General features: G+C 33.3%; 1 protein-coding gene across 1 annotated transcript; it reads right to left on the bottom strand.

Annotated features, from left to right (window-relative positions):
- Window positions 1-5283: 5283 nt before the first annotated feature.
- Window positions 5284-17806, bottom strand: LOC127708430 (substance-P receptor-like). Its single transcript, XM_052213298.1, has 4 exons — window positions 17449-17806; window positions 16379-16812; window positions 12360-12458; window positions 5284-5457 (listed from the first exon to the last, which is right to left on the bottom strand). The coding sequence occupies exons 1-4, from the start codon at window positions 17804-17806 to the stop codon at window positions 5284-5286; spliced, it is 1065 nt and encodes a 354-aa protein (XP_052069258.1).
- Window positions 17807-18268: the final 462 nt, after the last annotated feature.

Below are 18268 nucleotides of genomic sequence, written 5' to 3' on the forward strand. Positions count from 1 at the left end.
GGCAACAACATAGGCAAATATTTTGATCGCTTTTTCATCGTCTGGCATTTCATGTTTCTTCACTTTGCCAAACAAGTCCTTCAAACTTAAATTGCCTAAGTCGAAATCAAATGTAAAATTGCCAAAGCCAAAATCCAAAGGCGAATTTAAGTTTTCCATAATTCTTGTATTTTCTTATTCAAAGATCCTCTAATTTGCTTAAAGTGTTCATGATGAAATAATCTATTGACTATAGAAGAACCTATACAATGTTTCTAAAAGTAGAAAAGATAAGGTCTGCGAACCAACTCAAAATCAAAATGACATATAACTTCTTATCTTAAATACTGAAATCTTATTTAATCCTTTGCTATACAAATACATCAATTTAAATATCAATGTAAACAATCAAGTCTGGAAATCTTTGTTTTACGGGAGTTGTTGACATACTTGACAACTTTTCGGATTTCGTTTCCTCCCTTCATGTTAATATCCGTTTAATAGAATCTAAAGTAAATACTTTTGCTGTAACACTCATTTGATCTGGTTCATGGTCTTGCAAGATCGATATCAGCCAATCCACTTCAAGCAGTCGCGTACTGTTCCCAGCTTAGCTCTTGAAGTGTTTTGTTCCGTTTTGTATTTTCTGTCTTTGCGGTGGTCTTCGTTTTAAGTTATTTTGTATTTCATCTCTGTTTTACGAACGCTCTAGAGCCTCGTTGATTTCCATAGCAAAGGATTCTGCCTTGCTACTGATAATTTGAAATCATGTTGCAGAATGGTGATGGACCTTCTGAATTACAACTTCAATAACATTAAAGGTACTAATGTTACTGTGTCAGATGTGCATTTCGACAACTAATGTTTCCCCAGTGATGCTCGAGGCCAAATTATTTGAAAATCAAAACCTAATTAAAAAGTTGAAGGCTGATAAAACCAAAAAGATTAAACTATAGGTATACTGTAGGAATCAGAGCTATGTAAGAAGGATATACATCCCTTAATTTAAACCAAAATTTTTCAAAGCAAATTATATTAAAAAAAACGGATACAGGCAGAAACAGTTAAAAGTAAACTTCCGGGTAAAACTCGTGCCTGTAGTTTTAATTATAAAGTCATAACATTAGAGCTAAATGCGTTACTAATGATTGTGGCCTTGGTAACCAACTGGTATAAGAAGATGGCTAAGATGGTCACCTATTCTGGTGCTTTCCAAGAAATAAACAAAGATTTCAAATTAGGAAGTCCGGAATGTAACATAAAATGGAAGTACATTAACTGATAAAACACAGAAATGTAAAATGAACTTCACCATACAAAAGATAGTCTAGATGGACGCAATACACGCAAAGTATAGTTTATCATTTAAAATTAGCAAAAAGTTATGATGCAACCCAACGAAAAATTTCTAGAAACTTCATCATTTTGCAGAGAAGATAATTATTAGAATGATGTTTCATTTTTTTATATATTGGTCAATCTGTATGCAACGTATACACTGACGATGTAAAATGTCTATCATTACTAGTTTTAAACTTTGGACTGCCTTTTCTTGACACGGTGGTACATTTATTAAATATAGACATTTATAATCATAAAGTAGTTTGTAATTGATATAAATTGGAATAAGGTTATATATTTAGTATATTAAAATCTGTGTTGTCATTGTATTTACGTCATCACTACGTATGTACTCTAGTAAATTATGTTACAGATAGAAAAGGGTGTAACCTTGTTCGCCCAAGTTAAGAGTTAGATATTTAATTTAAAATTTGGTATGATAAAATGTACTTTTGTCACAAATATTAAATGAATGAATTTCATTTGCATGGTTTGTTCGTGCAAATGTTGTAGATAAATTCATCCCAGGTACATTGTACCAGGCTTAAAAATTTGTACTCAAGACGCGCGTTTCGTCTAAGAAATCCCGTACGGTTTTGCCAAATACAGCTAAGGTAATCTATAACTGGAGTAGAAAATCCTTAGTATTTAAAAAAAATCTAATTTTTGTAAGCTACTGGGCTGGTGTAGCAGACACACACGAGTCGCCATCGTAGTCAATTGTCGGTGTCATACTAATGTAAATTATGTAACAGAGGATTGTCTATCACTCACTATATACACGTTTCCCATATTCTGTTTATTTTTTTAACTGTTTTGTACAATACAATGAAATTCCAATTTTCGCGAAACGACTTTGTTACGCAGTAGATATTATGAAACCTAGATATTTAAAGAAGATGCTTCTCGATTGTAAAAGTTCGTATGTTAGTATATAGATGTCTTTTCTGGTATTATTGAGTCTTGATGAACTATACCCCAAGTCTCGCTTTAATCTTATATACTTCTAAACAATTTATCCCATAGAATTTTAAAGTTGATTAATGTATACCACAATGAAAAACCAGAAGGGTTTTGCTTGCGTATGTTATCCATCTTAAATAACTAGACTTTAAAACAATATTTTTGTTTGTTTTGGGCAAATTTATTAATTAAGTTGCCAAGTCTTTGATTTAATTCGTGTAAATGGTTTTGAGAGTTTTGAAAATTTGGCGTTCACTCGCCCAATCGGTACTTGAAATATTCAAACTATTTTACTAATGTGATCAAATGAGTGCCATAACTATTCTTAGTAATGAAACGTGATGTCCACATCTATATTATTATATCTTCTTAATTTCATTTCTTATTTTCATACATAAATAGATTTTTATCTAGCCAAATTTAGAATTCCTTTCCTTCAAATCAAAGTGAAAATTGTCATCTGTCAATGATAAAGTTTTGGGTAAATCGTATTTATAAAACATTTTACTATGAATTTCGATTAATCTTTTGAGAAAGATCATTATTTGAAAACTTATTACATATCACATACTCTAATAGATGAATTATAATAATCAGATTCCAGAACTAAGTAATTTAGATAAAAAAAAACATGTTTAATCATGCCGCATTTTTGCGCCTGTTCCAACTCAGGAATCTTTGGCCTTTGTTAGTCTTGTATGTCCTTTTTAATTTGGGTTTGTTTTATGTTTCGGAATTTAGTGCGACGTTCATTTTCGCTGAACTAGTATATATTATTGTTTAGGGGCCAGATGAAGTCCGCCTCCGGGTGCGGGATTTCCTCGGTGGCCTTGGGCTTGTCTTCTGCTCTTTGATCGGGTTGTTGTCTCTTTGACACATTCCCCGTTTCCAATCTCAATTTTATTTATCTATGACTGAACTTTATTATGTAGTTTGTCGAACCATTTAGTAAATAGTCCAAAGTACTGTGGAAAGTGGACTCGTCAACTGTATAGTTCACAATACAAGGTTATGTTGAAGTTTGTATATTTCATTCTATTTGTATTGTATTCCTGATTTTTTAAATTATTTTATGCCATCAACTATATTCAGAAAATAAATGCGCACTTGAAATAAACGGAAAAGCTCATGAAAAGTGTTAAATTGACCTAAGACGACCTTTGCTGACTGGGTTGTTCTGGTGTTGATGTTCTCAAACGTTATGTATGATTTCAAAAACTTCCGGTCTACAGGTACCACAGAAACACGTGGCATGCGCACTTAAATCCGTACCATTCTTTGTATTCTATATATATTACTTGGTCAACGTAAATGCATATTACTCAAAAACCGAAATATGTCAAGGTATAATATACAGAAATATAATAGTATTTTATATGTTATTAATACCTTTTTATTTTGTGCATATAACAAAAAATTAATAATTTGATACTTAAAATTAGGGAAAATAAGTTCGCTTATAATTTAACAGGTACTATATTAAATGTATGTTCTTTTTTGACCGGGCCCGATTTGGTGGTGAGACATCTTACAAATTCTATCCGAATTATTTTGCAAAGAATTCCTCTCAAACCGGTGCCAGAGGCCGTCTTAAACCTGCAGTGAGGTGAGACTTTGAGATGAAGAACAGCAAAAAAACGCTGTTCTTTTGCTTGCTGTGTGTTTTTTTGCTATGCATGTACTGATTTTGAGTCATGGATGGATACCCCATATCCTTTGTTTTTCTATTATATATACTAACACAATACACTTTCTCTCATTCGTTATATAACTAATTTTTGAGAAATTCGAATGCGTGGAATTATTTTTTTTTTAATTTGTGACACTTATGTATATATTATAATATATAAATCAACCATCCTCTGTGATAACTGAACTAATATTCTGAAAGCTGGAAACATTCACAGTTAAAGGTGTCACTGGACCTGTAACTTTATAAAAAAATCATATTTTAAAGATTTAACAGTATAATTGTATTGTGTTACATATATCATAATTGAGCTGCGTCGTATAGAAATCGACTTTATGCAAATAAATATCAAAACATCTGTTAACTTATTTAGGGTTGAAAAAAATATCTATGCAAAGTCTGTAACTATTTGAAAATTGAATTGATATGAGAACCCTACAAAACAGACCAAAATTCATCTTTTATTTCGTATTTGAACATTCCAAAATCAATCAAACACTTATACATGTACATGTATACGTGCACTTGTATAAGGTCAAGTTCTATCCGACGCAGCTCATATAATTTGTGATCATGTTTGACATTGTGTTCAGGTCATTTCCCTATGTATTGTTTTACTTTTACAGGACAAGGTCAATTTGTTTCACCTATACGGTCAGTATTGAAAAGATGATAAAAGCTAGTGTGATTTTAATCTCAAAAAGTCAAAACATTTTCCTATCGAAGGTCGGTGGTTTTCTCCGGGCACTCCGGCTTCGTCCGCCAATAAAAACTGGCCGCCACGAAATAGCCCAAAAGCGGTGCTTAAAAGTGGCGTTAAAACACCAAAAATCAAATCAAATCATAAGTCAACTTTGCTTAAGGGAGTTAGAACCTGAGTTTCAACAGTTTTCTTAATAATGTATCAATGGAGGATTCAAGAAAAGTTTGTTAAAAAATCAAAGTGTAAAAATTAGGTCAAAACAAGAAGGGAGATCTATTACACAAATATGTAAAATGAGTATGAATATGTCTACGATTTGAATTTCATCAATTTTCTATTATTCATCAAATCAAAAATTTTGAAGCCAAGAATGTATAAGTGCCTGAGCACATGACGTGAAGAGCTATATGACTAAAAGGGAACTTAATATATTATAGAATAGCCTAATCCATCTTTGCTTGAGCGAGTAGGAACCTGAATTTCTTAATAGTTTAAAAATTTATCAACGGAGAATTGAAGAGAGAAGAGTATGTTAGAAGCATGTTAGTAACGAAACATTGACTACTGAAATGGCCCAACTTTAACAACTATTACAAATTTAAAAGTACTAACCTGGACGAACTTGATTTCGTTTCCCCCAGAGTTGACATTTAAACGCTTCTTTGAAGCCTTTTCTAAAATTTTCATTCAGTCCTGCATATATGATAGGATTGAGAGCGCTGTTGAAATATGCAAGGTACACAGCGGCATACTTCAATGATATGACATATTTTGGTATTTGCTGCAAATATAACAAAAAAGTTGGTCACTATGAAAGAAACGGATAAGAAGCATCGGGATAACAAGAAGGTAGAATGGGTTAACCTCACATGATAATTGATGGTTAAAATTTTGAAAAATAAGCGTTAACGATAACATTTATCTCTGTTTGACGCTTTTGGTAGCTCAAATATAGAATGTCACAAATGACGATAAAAAAATGCTTTTTGCGTCTGACACTCTACGATAAGCCGGGTCATACATACCCCTTATAAAGGAGAGGATACATGTAACAATGGAATCATTTTGAATTTATACATCATAAACCAAAATAGTTTTTTTTGATAGAACGGTGAACACTTTCAGCTTAACTAGTTAACAGCAATAATCTATTTATATAATCTTGTTTTAACTATTGAAATGATTTTGAATATTCAAGTTCCTTTTGTTTAACCATGTCGGATTGACAAATCTAAAACCCAAAGTACCAAAGATACAGAATGTATAAACTATTTATGATTCAATCTCTCATGAGTCAAATTAAGGATCACATCTATGAGGCTCAGTACTTACAAGAGATTTTTTTTTTTGGGGGGGAGGAGGGTATATATATATATATATATATACCCTCCTCCCCCCCAAAAAAAAAATCTCTTGTATACTTTTTCACTTTTTTGATCTTTTGGAAAATGTTGTTTGTGCTGTATTTAGACCCCTCTAACAAGAAATTTGTTTTGCATGCACACGTATAAAAATTGCGGTTTTTATCCAACGCAATCATAGGTTTGAACGTTGTTTTCAATTTAGACTTGTTTATATTTTTTCGTTTGGGCTTGTATTATATTTGCCTTCGGGTTTATATGATCCGTTCATCCTATTTTGACTCCTCAAAATTCAAGAGTCTATCCCAAATTGAGGTAAATTATGTGGCCTTCCAATAACCGTTTTGATTCCTAACATCACTGAAGAGACATTAATTGTCGAAATCCGGATATGGTGTACAAAAAATATTTGCACCTTTGTTTGCGGTATACCATCTTCGCCGCAAGTTTATTGTTTTCTGTTTGGTATTAAATTTAAAGTTAAGATCCATTTATTACACCTTGTGATCCGTATATTTGGCAATCGCCAATGGCAGTCAGCAGGATTTAAGAACATTTGTTGTTCGACCTGTTAGTCAAATGCGTTTTGTTTAAATATACTTTTTCACTTTTTTGATCTTTTGGAAAATGTTGTTTGTGCTGTATTTAGACCCCTCTAACAAGAAATTTGTTTTGCATGCACACGTATAAAAATTGCGGTTTTTATCCAACGCAATCATTGGTTTGAACGTTGTTTTCAATTTAGACTTGTATATATATATATATATATATATATAAAGTCTATAAAAAGGACCAACCAGCAAATTAACTATGTACCGGATCGTCTAGAATAGACGATACTGTGCAGATAAGGAAAAAATTATATAAGTCTAGAGATTTGCACAACGATACTAATATAAGATGGTATTATACGAAGATGTTGTTATTAAATCGTGTTGACAAATATTTCGGCTAAACAAATAGCCTTCTTCCGTGTCAATAATTTTAACAATACTGATTATATGTATAAAAATAGCTCAGTAATACAGGTAAGTTTTGGTCTATTGATTTAATCCAAAATCCTGAACATCATAATATAAAACAAAACTCAATACTCAAATATACGTGACTGTGTATATTTACATCCCAAAATGAGTGAAAAGTAAAACTTAGTATTTTTTATTGATGCCGTTTGGATGATGTACATTTAGTTCCTTTATCCAAAAGCTTTCCCGAACCTGTCGCTGGGCATCACTCCAGTGAATGTTCTGTTCAATCACTAGGATCTTCATGCGGTTAAAGTCATCAAGTTTGTGACCAGACTGTCTGAAATGCTGAGAAACTGGGAGAAGTGTCTTCTTAGAGATATCACTCCTAATGGCTATTGAGGCGTTTGTGGAAAGGCTGCTTTGACTCACCAACATATTGGAGGCCACAAACCGAACATTCTAGAATGTAAATAACATTCATACTTTTGCAGTTAACATTGCAAAATATCCTATACTTATTTTCGGTTGCCTTACTGTGAAAAGTTGATGAGTGATGCATCTGTAGGCAGCATTTGCAGCGTTTTTCATCACACGAACGACATTCTCCAGAAGTACTTCTATTATCAGACACTTCGGCCCGCACCAGCAGGTTCCGCAGACTACTATTGGGTTGCCTAAAAGCTATCATGGGAGGCTCGGGAAAAATCTTGGATAGTTTGGAATTCTTTTCAACTGTTTTCCAATGCTCACGAATGACACCGAGGCTGTTTTTGAGAGATGGGTGGTAAGTAAGAACACATGGAGTCCTTTTATTTTTATTTTTATATTTGTATTCTAACAGTTTACTCCTTGGAATAGTTTCCGCTTTCTGAAAACCTTTTTGGATAGTTCTGTGTTTGACTATTGTGTTTGGATCTTCGTATAATACCATCTTATATTAGTATCGTTGTGCAAATCTCTAGACTTATATAATTTTTTCCTTATCTGCACAGTATCGTCTATTCTAGACGATCCGGTACATAGTAAATTTGCTGGTTGGTCCTTTTTATAGACTTCTATATTATTTTTCCTCTGAATGACCTGTATTATGTCATTCACATAATCCCAGTGAATTTTAGTTTTCAGCTCTTATATCATGAACATCAATGATTATTTTAAACAACTTAGAGCTATTAAACAAAAACAAATTAGAACTGAACACCACTTATCTAATTTAACCCATTATGTGTATAATGAAAGTATTCCTAACGGACTACAAATCAAGCTTATGCCACAAACACCTGGCAATTTATCCACCACATTACTTCGCAAATGGGATCAAACTCTCTACCATTGTTCCAAGTGGTTAATGGTCCTCCTCAAACAACACTGCGAAGAACATCTGAAAACTCTTACTGGCGAATTTAACACCCTTTTTGATAGCTGCAAAAAAGATCTCACATCTGACAATTGTGATGCTATCAATGCTCGCCTTAAAGACATAACAACCATACAATCTCAAAATTTGAGTGAAAGGCAGAAAAGAAAATTCCGTAGGGATGGCATCGAACATATCCATCTTCTTTACCATCTGAAAAAAAGAGAAAACGAGTAAGAAGCTTTAAACGTAGGTCACTAGAGACTGATTCGCCCTCCAACATTGTGGTCAATCTTTCCAAACACCAGTTAACGGAAGCTGAAACATCTCTTCTCTCGAGAGTCTTAAATTTCTGTCCTCTACCTGCCCCTGTCAATGAAACTAAATTGTCGGAAGACCTAGACAATTTTGCCAGAAGTCTACGCATTAAAGAATATTTCGCGTCGAAGGAGAATAACAACAGAAGCTCGGATAGCGACTCAGAAATTTCAGAAGACGAGAACAACTACAAATTTATAAAAAAGAGTACTTGGATCCCTAAACCGAGCAAAAATGCCACCTTGGAATCATTTATTGAAAATTTTAAGTCGGACATTATTAGAAATACTAGAAATAACAATAAACCTTTTGACAATCTTACCAATGAAGAACGAACTGCACTGAAAAACTTACGATCTAACGACAATATCGTCATTAAACCTGCAGACAAAGGCAGTGCAGTGGTTGTCATGGATATATCTGCCTATATTCAAGAGGCTGAACGACAACTTGGCGATGCAAGGTTCTACCAAAAACTAGACTCTGATCCTACAACATCTTTTAGCAGAGAAATAACTGATAGTTTGGTAGAAATGCACAACGATGGTTTCATCGATGAAAAGACTCTTGGATATTTGAAACCAGAAAATCCAAAACCGGGCAGATTTTATCTTTTACCTAAAATTCATAAGGCCAATAACCCAGGAAGACCTATAGTTTCAGCGAACGGTCATCCGACGGAAAAAATATCGGAATTCGTTGACTTCCATCTTCGTCAACATGTTGAAGACTTACCATCTCACATCAAAGATACTACCGATTATCTTAGAAAATTGCAGGCCTTAAATCAACTCCCCTCCGACACGACATTTTTGGATTTTGGATAAGAAAATTAACAACTTTGGCACCAAATGGGATAAATGAAAAGATGTAGTTCGACTCCATGCAGTGCTTCACATTTGGATTATATTACTTATTATTACAGTCTCTGTTTCTATTTCTTTACCTTACTCATCTCTAAAATAAATCTGTTGAATATACCAATTTAAATTGCTTAATTTTTTGAGGGATGTAAAAGTACCAAGCCACGTTCAACTAGTTAACCTTAGTCAAAATTTATTATTATATTTTAACAGCCGTTTGTTTGCGATGTTTAAATACGCAGACTCTGTTGTAACTACTCTACCGTTGTCAAATTTGAAATATTTACAAATTTAGATCGTTCAGTGCTGTTTATTTGGAATTCTTATTGACGCAATCGTTCTTGTAACATCATAACTGTCGTCACCGTTAAAGCTTTAGAATTGTGCTAGTTCATATCGCACATTATTAATTTTTATTTAAAGCATATATTTGAACTCTCTGTTGTAATTAGTCATATAACCTATGTCGTGTTTAACACATATTTAGAATTGTGCAAGCGTCTTACCTGATGTTCGGTTTGACTTTTTTATTGTATAAATTTCAAGATTGTTATAGTTTAATCTAAGTAGACTGATATATGATTCATTCAACATCACAATCATATTTACTGATGAAGGATATCTGTTATCCGAAATATTTATAAATAATTACATTTAAAGTTCCTTTTTTTGTTATTGGTGTTGTTGTGTACGCTTTTTAGGCGTTTATATATATATATATATATATACAAGTCTAAATTGAAAACAACGTTCAAACCAATGATTGCGTTGGATAAAAACCGCAATTTTTATACGTGTGCATGCAAAACAAATTTCTTTGTAGAGGGGTCTAAATACAGCACAAACAACATTTTCCAAAAGACCAAAAAAGTGAAAAAGTATATTTTAACAAAACGCATTTGACTAGCAGGTCGAACAACTGATGTCCTTAAACCCTTCTGACTGCCATTGACGATTGCCAAATAAACGGATCACCAGATGTAACAAAATGGATCTTATAATAATTTTTTACCAAACAGAAAACAATAAACTTGCGGAAAAGAGGGTATACCGCAAACATGAGGTGCAAAAATGTGTACACCATATCCGGATTTCGACAATTAATGTCTCTTCAGTGATGTTAGGAATCGAAACGGTATTTGGAAGGCCATATAATTTACCTCAATTTAGGATAGACTCTTGAATTTTGAAAGAGTCGAAATAGGATAAACGGATCATATAAACCCGAAGGCAAATATAATACAAGCCCAAACGAAAAAATATAAACAAGTCTAAATTGAAAACAACGTTCAAACCTATGATTGCGTTGGATAAAAACCGCAATTTTTATACGTGTGCATGCAAAACAAATTTCTTTGTAGAGGGGTCTAAATATATATACAACTCCTTGAATCTTCAATCGAAAAACCGCTTTCCTGGTTTAGATTTATAGATGATGTGGATATGAAATGGAATAAAAGTGACGAGGATTTAGATACATTCATCACTCATGCCAACAACATACATCAAAGTATCAAATTTACTCATGAGAGATCTAAATCCAAATCACCTTCCTCGATACTTCCAGCTACCTAACAGATGGCATCAAATCCACAGACCTATATTCTAAGCCTATTGATACTCACCATTACCTGTCCCCTAAAAGTTGCCATGCTACTCATTGTACTAAGAGCATCCCGTACAGTCAGGCACTCAGAGTCAAGCAAATATGTTCCAACACAGAAACAACTAAAAAACGACTGAGTCAACTCGAAACCCGCTTGAAGAGAAGGGGCTATAAACACAGAACTATCAAAAAAAGTTTTCAGAAAGCGGAAACTATTCCAAGGAGTAAACTGTTAGAATACAAAGATAAAAATAAAAATAAAAGGATAAGGACTCCATGTGTTCTTACTTACCATGCATCACTCAAAAACAGATTCGGTGTCATTCGTGAGTATTGGAAAACATTTGAAAAGACTTCCAAACTATCCAAGATTTTTCCCGGTACCCCCCCCCCCCCCCAGATAGCTTAGGCAAGCCAATAGTCTGCGGAACCTGCTGGTGCGGGCTGAAGTGTCTAATTTGAGAAGTACTTCTGGAGAATGTCGTTTTTGTGATGAAAAACGCTGCAAATGCTGCATACATATGCATCACTCAGAAACTTTTCACAGTAAGGCAACCGAAATAACTATATAATATTTTGCAATGTGACCTGCAAAAGTATGAATATTATTTACATTCTAGAATGTTCGGTTTGTGGTCTCCAATATGTTGGTGAGTCAAAGCAGCCTTTCCACAAACGCCTCAATGGCCATAGGAGTGATATCTCTAAGAAGCCACTTCTCCTAGTTAGTCAGTATCGGGTCACAAACTTGATGATTTTAACCGCATGAAAATCCTAGTGACTGAACAGAACATTTACTGGAGTGATGCCCAGCGACAGGTTTGGAAAAGCTTTTGGATAAAGGAACTAAATGTTCATCATCCAAACGGCATCAATAAGAAATACTAGCAGTTTTGTTTTACACTCATTTTGACAATTTGGGATGTATATATACACAGTCACGTCTATTGAGTTTTGTTTTATTTTATGATGTTCAAGATTTGAGATTAAATCAATAGACCAAAACTTACCTGTATTATTGAGCTATTTAACGCATACAATTAGTATTGTTAAAATTATTGACACTGACGAAGGCTATTTGTTAAGCCGAAATATTTGTCAACACGATTTTATAACATCATCTTCGTATATTACCATCTTCTATTAGTACCGTTGTGCAAATCTTTAGACTTATATATATATATATATATATATATATATGTATACATACTAAGTTACGGCTTCTGTAAACGTCCCATAGGAGAAATGTTTGTTGTGGTGTCCAGCATATTACAAATGATAACAAAACAACCAATAGCATTCGAATAACCTGTAAAGTACCAGAAACACGATCAAAACTAATATAATTGCATAGGTGACACAAAAGTGAGAAATATATGTCGTTAGAATTATAAAGATACATACGTGTTCATTTGCTTTGCTTCTTAGAGGAAATTCTCATTTGAAAGAAGAAACTGGTCGTTATTCCAAGTTGCCGAATTTTATTTATACATAGAATTGTGTTTAATATTAATGTAGACCAACTAATTTTCGCGAGCGATTTATTTTCGCGACTTTCGCAAGTAGAAAAATAACGCGAATATTTAAAACTTGGATTTTTCCATAATTAACTATATCAAGTGAGTTTGAGAATCGTGAAAAAAAATCGCTGCGAAATGGGCTAGAAACGGCTAATAGCGAAATAAAGTATCCGCGAAAATAAGTTGGTTCACAGTATTTGACATCTCAATATAGGAACATTAAATCAAAATCGTTTTTGCACATCTTATGTCATTTTAAATGCTAAGTTCTTTTTAATTAATTTTACTTAAATGTTTATCATCGTGTTTATTTAATTCAGTTTTATTGTATGTTTAAATCTTTTTCTGCCGTTGACAAAGTAAATGAAAGGACGGTTAAGTAACCTCAAAACAAAGTTAACGCCGATACGTGCTTAGCCTATCTGTCTGATTTAAGCAGATGGGTTTAGAGCAAGCTTTATTGATGAGCCACGTTCTGTCTGCAGCTATGACGTCAGTTATAGGTGACCAAAGATTCCATTCAACTTTTCTATGAATTTAATCGCTTATCCCATGCAAGAGCTATCGGAACATTTCAAAACTAGCTGATATGAACATTGCATCTTTATTTTTGGCAATAATACTGTTTCACTATTATTGAGTATTTGTTTACTAAGTTTTCTGAATTTAATTTTAACTGCATGTTCTCTTGTTCTGCCATTGAAAATGAAAATTGATAAATGGTTTAGTAACCTCAAAACAATGTAATGACGATACGTACTTATATGTCTTATTTAAGAAGATTAATTTAGAGTAAGCTTTATTTATGAGCTATCTTATGCCTGCAGCTAGGTGATCGGAGATTCCATTCATTTTTTTATGAATGTAATCACTTATCTCATGCAAGAGCAAGAGGACATTTCAAACCTAGATGATATGAACACAACATTTTTAGTTTATTCATTTTATTTCATCTAATTTCGTTTTTATTTGTTTTGTTTTTTGTTTTTTCCCTCCCTATTTTGATTTCTTTATTTACTGCTATATATGCTTTAGGTATAACAACTTAATAAATTCGTTTATTTATGGTTTGTTAGTGTATGCTTCACTCAATTATAATTTATTAATTATCAGATCATATAATAAATGTTTATCTAGCTTTTGCTGACGTAAGTTAAATAGAATGTTAATAGTATCAAGAAAGTTTGTATAAAGATTTAATAATTTATATCCGATTACTTTGTTATGATTAGATACGTCACTAAATTTGGTATTGAACTGCTTTTTTTCTATTGTCACCGCTTTTCCACTGCTTAGGCCACACCAATTTGATTTTTAGTTCTTCGGACAAAAGCTCCAAAAAAATATGGGGCGAGCGAGCGAAATTTTTTTGATTGTATTTATTTCTTGAAAATGAGTTTTGTTGAGGCGGGTGCTCTACAAGTGGAGCGAGCGGTATAATTTTTTTTTTTAAATTGTGCGATTTAGAATATTTGTACATGTTAAAACTGGGTTACTTCAAAGAAAAAGGAGGATAAACATGCTCTTATGCATATAAGTTGATGTATTTGTGACTGTAGTACAGTCTGTACCATACCCAACTTTTTGGTTGGCTTTGGTTTAGTATAATTTTGATTATTTTCGTCAAATAAGCTTTGACTGCGTGAATTTTCATTTAAATTCATACATGTGTATATATTAAGGAAGCATATCAGATGCAGTTTAGCAAGAGGAATTATGTTAGTTAGGTAAATGAAATGTGTTGACTACAATTAAAATATGTGTATGACGTGTATGTATTCCAAAAAAATGCCCATGAAAAATATTAAATATCTTTTGATATAGTTGTTTTAATTATATGGTAATGATTGTTTATTGGCTGCTTGACATCCAGTTGGAACTATTTATCCATAATAGGATCAATATTATGAGTGAGGTGAATATATCAACAACATCCTGAGTAAGATAATTATATTGCTATGCATGCAGATCTCAATGTATTAAAACATTTAATCCCGCGGCAAATGTTTGCACCTGTCCTAAGACAGGAATCTGATGTACAGTAGTTGTCGTCTGTTTATATGTAGTTCATACGTGTTTCTCGTTTCTCGTTTTTATATAGATTAGACCGCTGGTTTTCCCGTTTGAATGGTTTTACACGTCTAGTAATTTTTGGGGCCCTTTATAGCTTGCTGTTCGGTGTGAGCCAAGGCTCCGTGTTGAAGGCCGTATACCTTGACTTATAATGGTTTACTTTTATAAATTGTTACTTGGATGGAGAGTTGTCTAATTGGCACTCATACCACATCTTCCTTTATCTATTCCCTTAAAATACATTTAACCACATTCACATGCATTATTCTGACTTAGCAAAATACTTTTTGTTTTTTCCCCTGAAACCTGCAATGTATTTCAAACTGGAAGTGGTTGCACCAATAACACATCCCTAATTATTATTAGCATGCCAATCCCAATACCACCACTTTGGTCTCGAATGTTGGAACTCTTAAATTTTCCCTTACAAAAGAGTTCTGATTGCATGTCAATAGACTAACAAGGGGATATGGAGTTTTCATTAAAATAAGATAAATCTGTCATTTTTCAAAAATTCATGTGAATTTAATATTAATTTCATCCAAGACAGATAGCTCTAGATATCTATGTCTGTTGTAGTCCGAGATTACTCTGACCTCCAACGGCTGTTTTGCCAGACAAGCTTGGGCCGTGGGACAACAGCCCCCCATCTTTTCTGGCAAACAGCTGTTGGACGTCGGAGTAATCTCGGACTATGTCTGTTGAAACAATGATCGGGGATGACAATGGTTCTAACAAGTACTGATGTGATCGTGGTCATCTAACGAAAGATTTTTTATTTTTGTCTCCTAGAACAGGTGAAACGAAATGCATTTCAAATAACTGTGTGTTTAATAACTACGTGTCCTCGGCAATGATCTGACACAACTTCATGTTGGCATCCCGATTTTTGACCTTTTATTTACAACTCGATTTATCACACATGCGTTTGAATCGCTCGGAGCAATATATGTACGAGAAAAACGTCTAAGAGAAAAAAAAATGTGAAGGATAAACTAATTTTGGAGCGGCATGCGGCCCAAAAATTGGCGGAAGCGGTAATTATTTTTTTTTATTGAAAAGTCAATTCTTCCAAAACAGGAGCGGGAAAATCCAAAGAACTATTAATCAAATTGGTGTGGCCTTAATAACAAGAATTTTTAAGAGAGTTGCTCTCCGATGTAGCTTTTTTCTCCTTTTTTTGAGACGATGGGGGAATAATTTACCTTGTAACATTATATGTGTTTTTGAGTCTCATTTATATTTATCCATATCTCCTCTTGTTTACAAACACACATACATTTTGCGGATCACACCCGGGAATTTGAGAGCTCACCCGAGATTTTTCAATACCCATCCAGGTCATCAAATTACACGGGATTCCAGCATCTGGCACGTTTTCATACGTATTATAGTGTCATTTGACTTCTAGTGTCTAAATGCTTGATGTTCCTATGAAATATTTGCGAATTGAAAATTCTTCCTGGACAGTAAGTTGTCGAAACAGTTTTTGATTTTAATTCAACTATCGAAAACGCATGTTTTTTAAAAACTAATTTACGTTTTTTAGTATAGTTTATATCTTACAATGAGAGGGGAAAGTTGAAGTCATTAAATTGAAACAAAAGAACAAAATATAAAATAAAACCAAACTTACCTTTCTTCTGATTTTGTTATGTGATGAAGACGAACTTGTTGTGATATTGCCAGGAATTTTTCTAAACGTTAACTTCATAATTATAATGCTATAGGCAACAACCATGACCAGTATGGGGATAAAATACATTACGACCCCCTCAATTGTATAATAAATCTTCCTCCCGGGTTCTTCTGTTTTACATTTAGTGTCAGTGTAGTACTTTGGCCATTGCTCTTGACAAATTGTGTCTTTCCTGTTCCGGAACTGCATCTCTACCAGTTCTCGAATAAAAAGATGCGGCGAAGCAATCGCCAGTGAAATAATCCATGTCACTGTAATTGATATATATATTCCACGTAATGTCAACTTTCCTTTCAGCGGGAAAACAATAGCTAAAAACCGTTCTATTGATATGCAGGTTAGGGTTAAGACACTGAGTGTAACTGAAAGAACTGTAATAAAATATATTAAAAAAATAAATAATAAGTTTTATTTATTTCTAATATATATGAAGTAGATTAAAAGGTTTTATTTTGGAAAGAATATATATATATAAGCAACAATAGCAAATTGTCCCGATAAAACTGGACTCTCCTTGAAGGTTGATACACGTTGTGAAAGTTCGGTGTATTTTTCGTTAATTTTTTTCTATTCCTTTATAAAAATTACAGCAAAATCCATTTAGAAAAACCAATGACATGCAATACATATAACAACTGTTAACAATGTATGTTATTGTGAATATACCCTGCTTTGTACGTGACTGGTACGCTAAAATTCGTATTTTTAATGTACTGGATCTCAAATAAATTCCAAAGGAAGTAATATACTTACTTGGCAGAGAAGCAGCAAATACCAAATTTTAAAGTCTTTGGTTTAACCAAGACGGAAGTGGAACCCACGTCCTCCCGCACAAGAGATAAGAGAAAGAACGCCTCTAATATTGCTGTGACCACTCCCTTTTGCTATTCTTGTATATAAAATATGTTTCAACTTGAAACAAGAAAACTACAACGAGTCCATCAAGGAAATTCTAATATAGGTGGTAAACATCAACACATAAAATGAAAACATGTATTCCGACTTACCTTGAACAAAGGTTGCAAATTTACACATGAAAGCCCCAAATGGCCACATTGGAGAAATCTGGTTCCCAAGATGTACCCACATACAGAAAAACGCCACCATGATATCAGAAATTGCTAAGTTCAGGATTAGAATATTTGTGGTTGTTCGTATTTTCTTGTGACAGATTATAATTAAAATAACTATAAAGTTTCCTACGATGTCGCCGGCAATAGCAATTATGTAAAATATGATCTTCAGAGTGACTTCTAAAATCGGTTTTGAATGGATTTCAGGTGCATCAAATAATTTCAAAAGATCTGTTACACTACTGTTAACAACTACGCGTTCTCCTGGAACACTTTTGCACTGAATCATCATTATTACTGAATCTGTTTATTCTGGTATTAGAATATAATTTTTTCCAATACATATAAAATTGCTGTTTGAAAAATCTGGACTGAGCTTCTGATGTTGGTCACTCTAAAACGAAAGAGTTTCTGTAAGAAATCAATTTATAATCTGATAAATATATTACTGCATTTTATACCTGGAAACAATTAATTGGTTATGTGCCTTTTAATTTGTACGGAACAATTTGATAATTTGTTGAGAGGAAATGTTGACTTCCAAGACAAACACAATCCTGCAGTATGCCTGCAGCTGATCAGATGACGTATTATTTATTGCGTAATGCACTCAACCGGAATACTATATCATACATTATTGAAGTATTGTCTTTCCCGGCAAACAAAATAGAAAAAAATCTAAAGATATCAGCAAATCGAATTCGTCTTTTCTAAATTGGAACTTCCAAAACGAAAATAAAGAAAAGGGATGATA

The sequence above is a fragment of the Mytilus californianus genome, unplaced genomic scaffold, assembly GCF_021869535.1.
Source record: "Mytilus californianus isolate M0D057914Y unplaced genomic scaffold, xbMytCali1.0.p SCAF_7, whole genome shotgun sequence".
Lineage (NCBI taxonomy): Eukaryota > Metazoa > Mollusca > Bivalvia > Mytilida > Mytilidae > Mytilus > Mytilus californianus.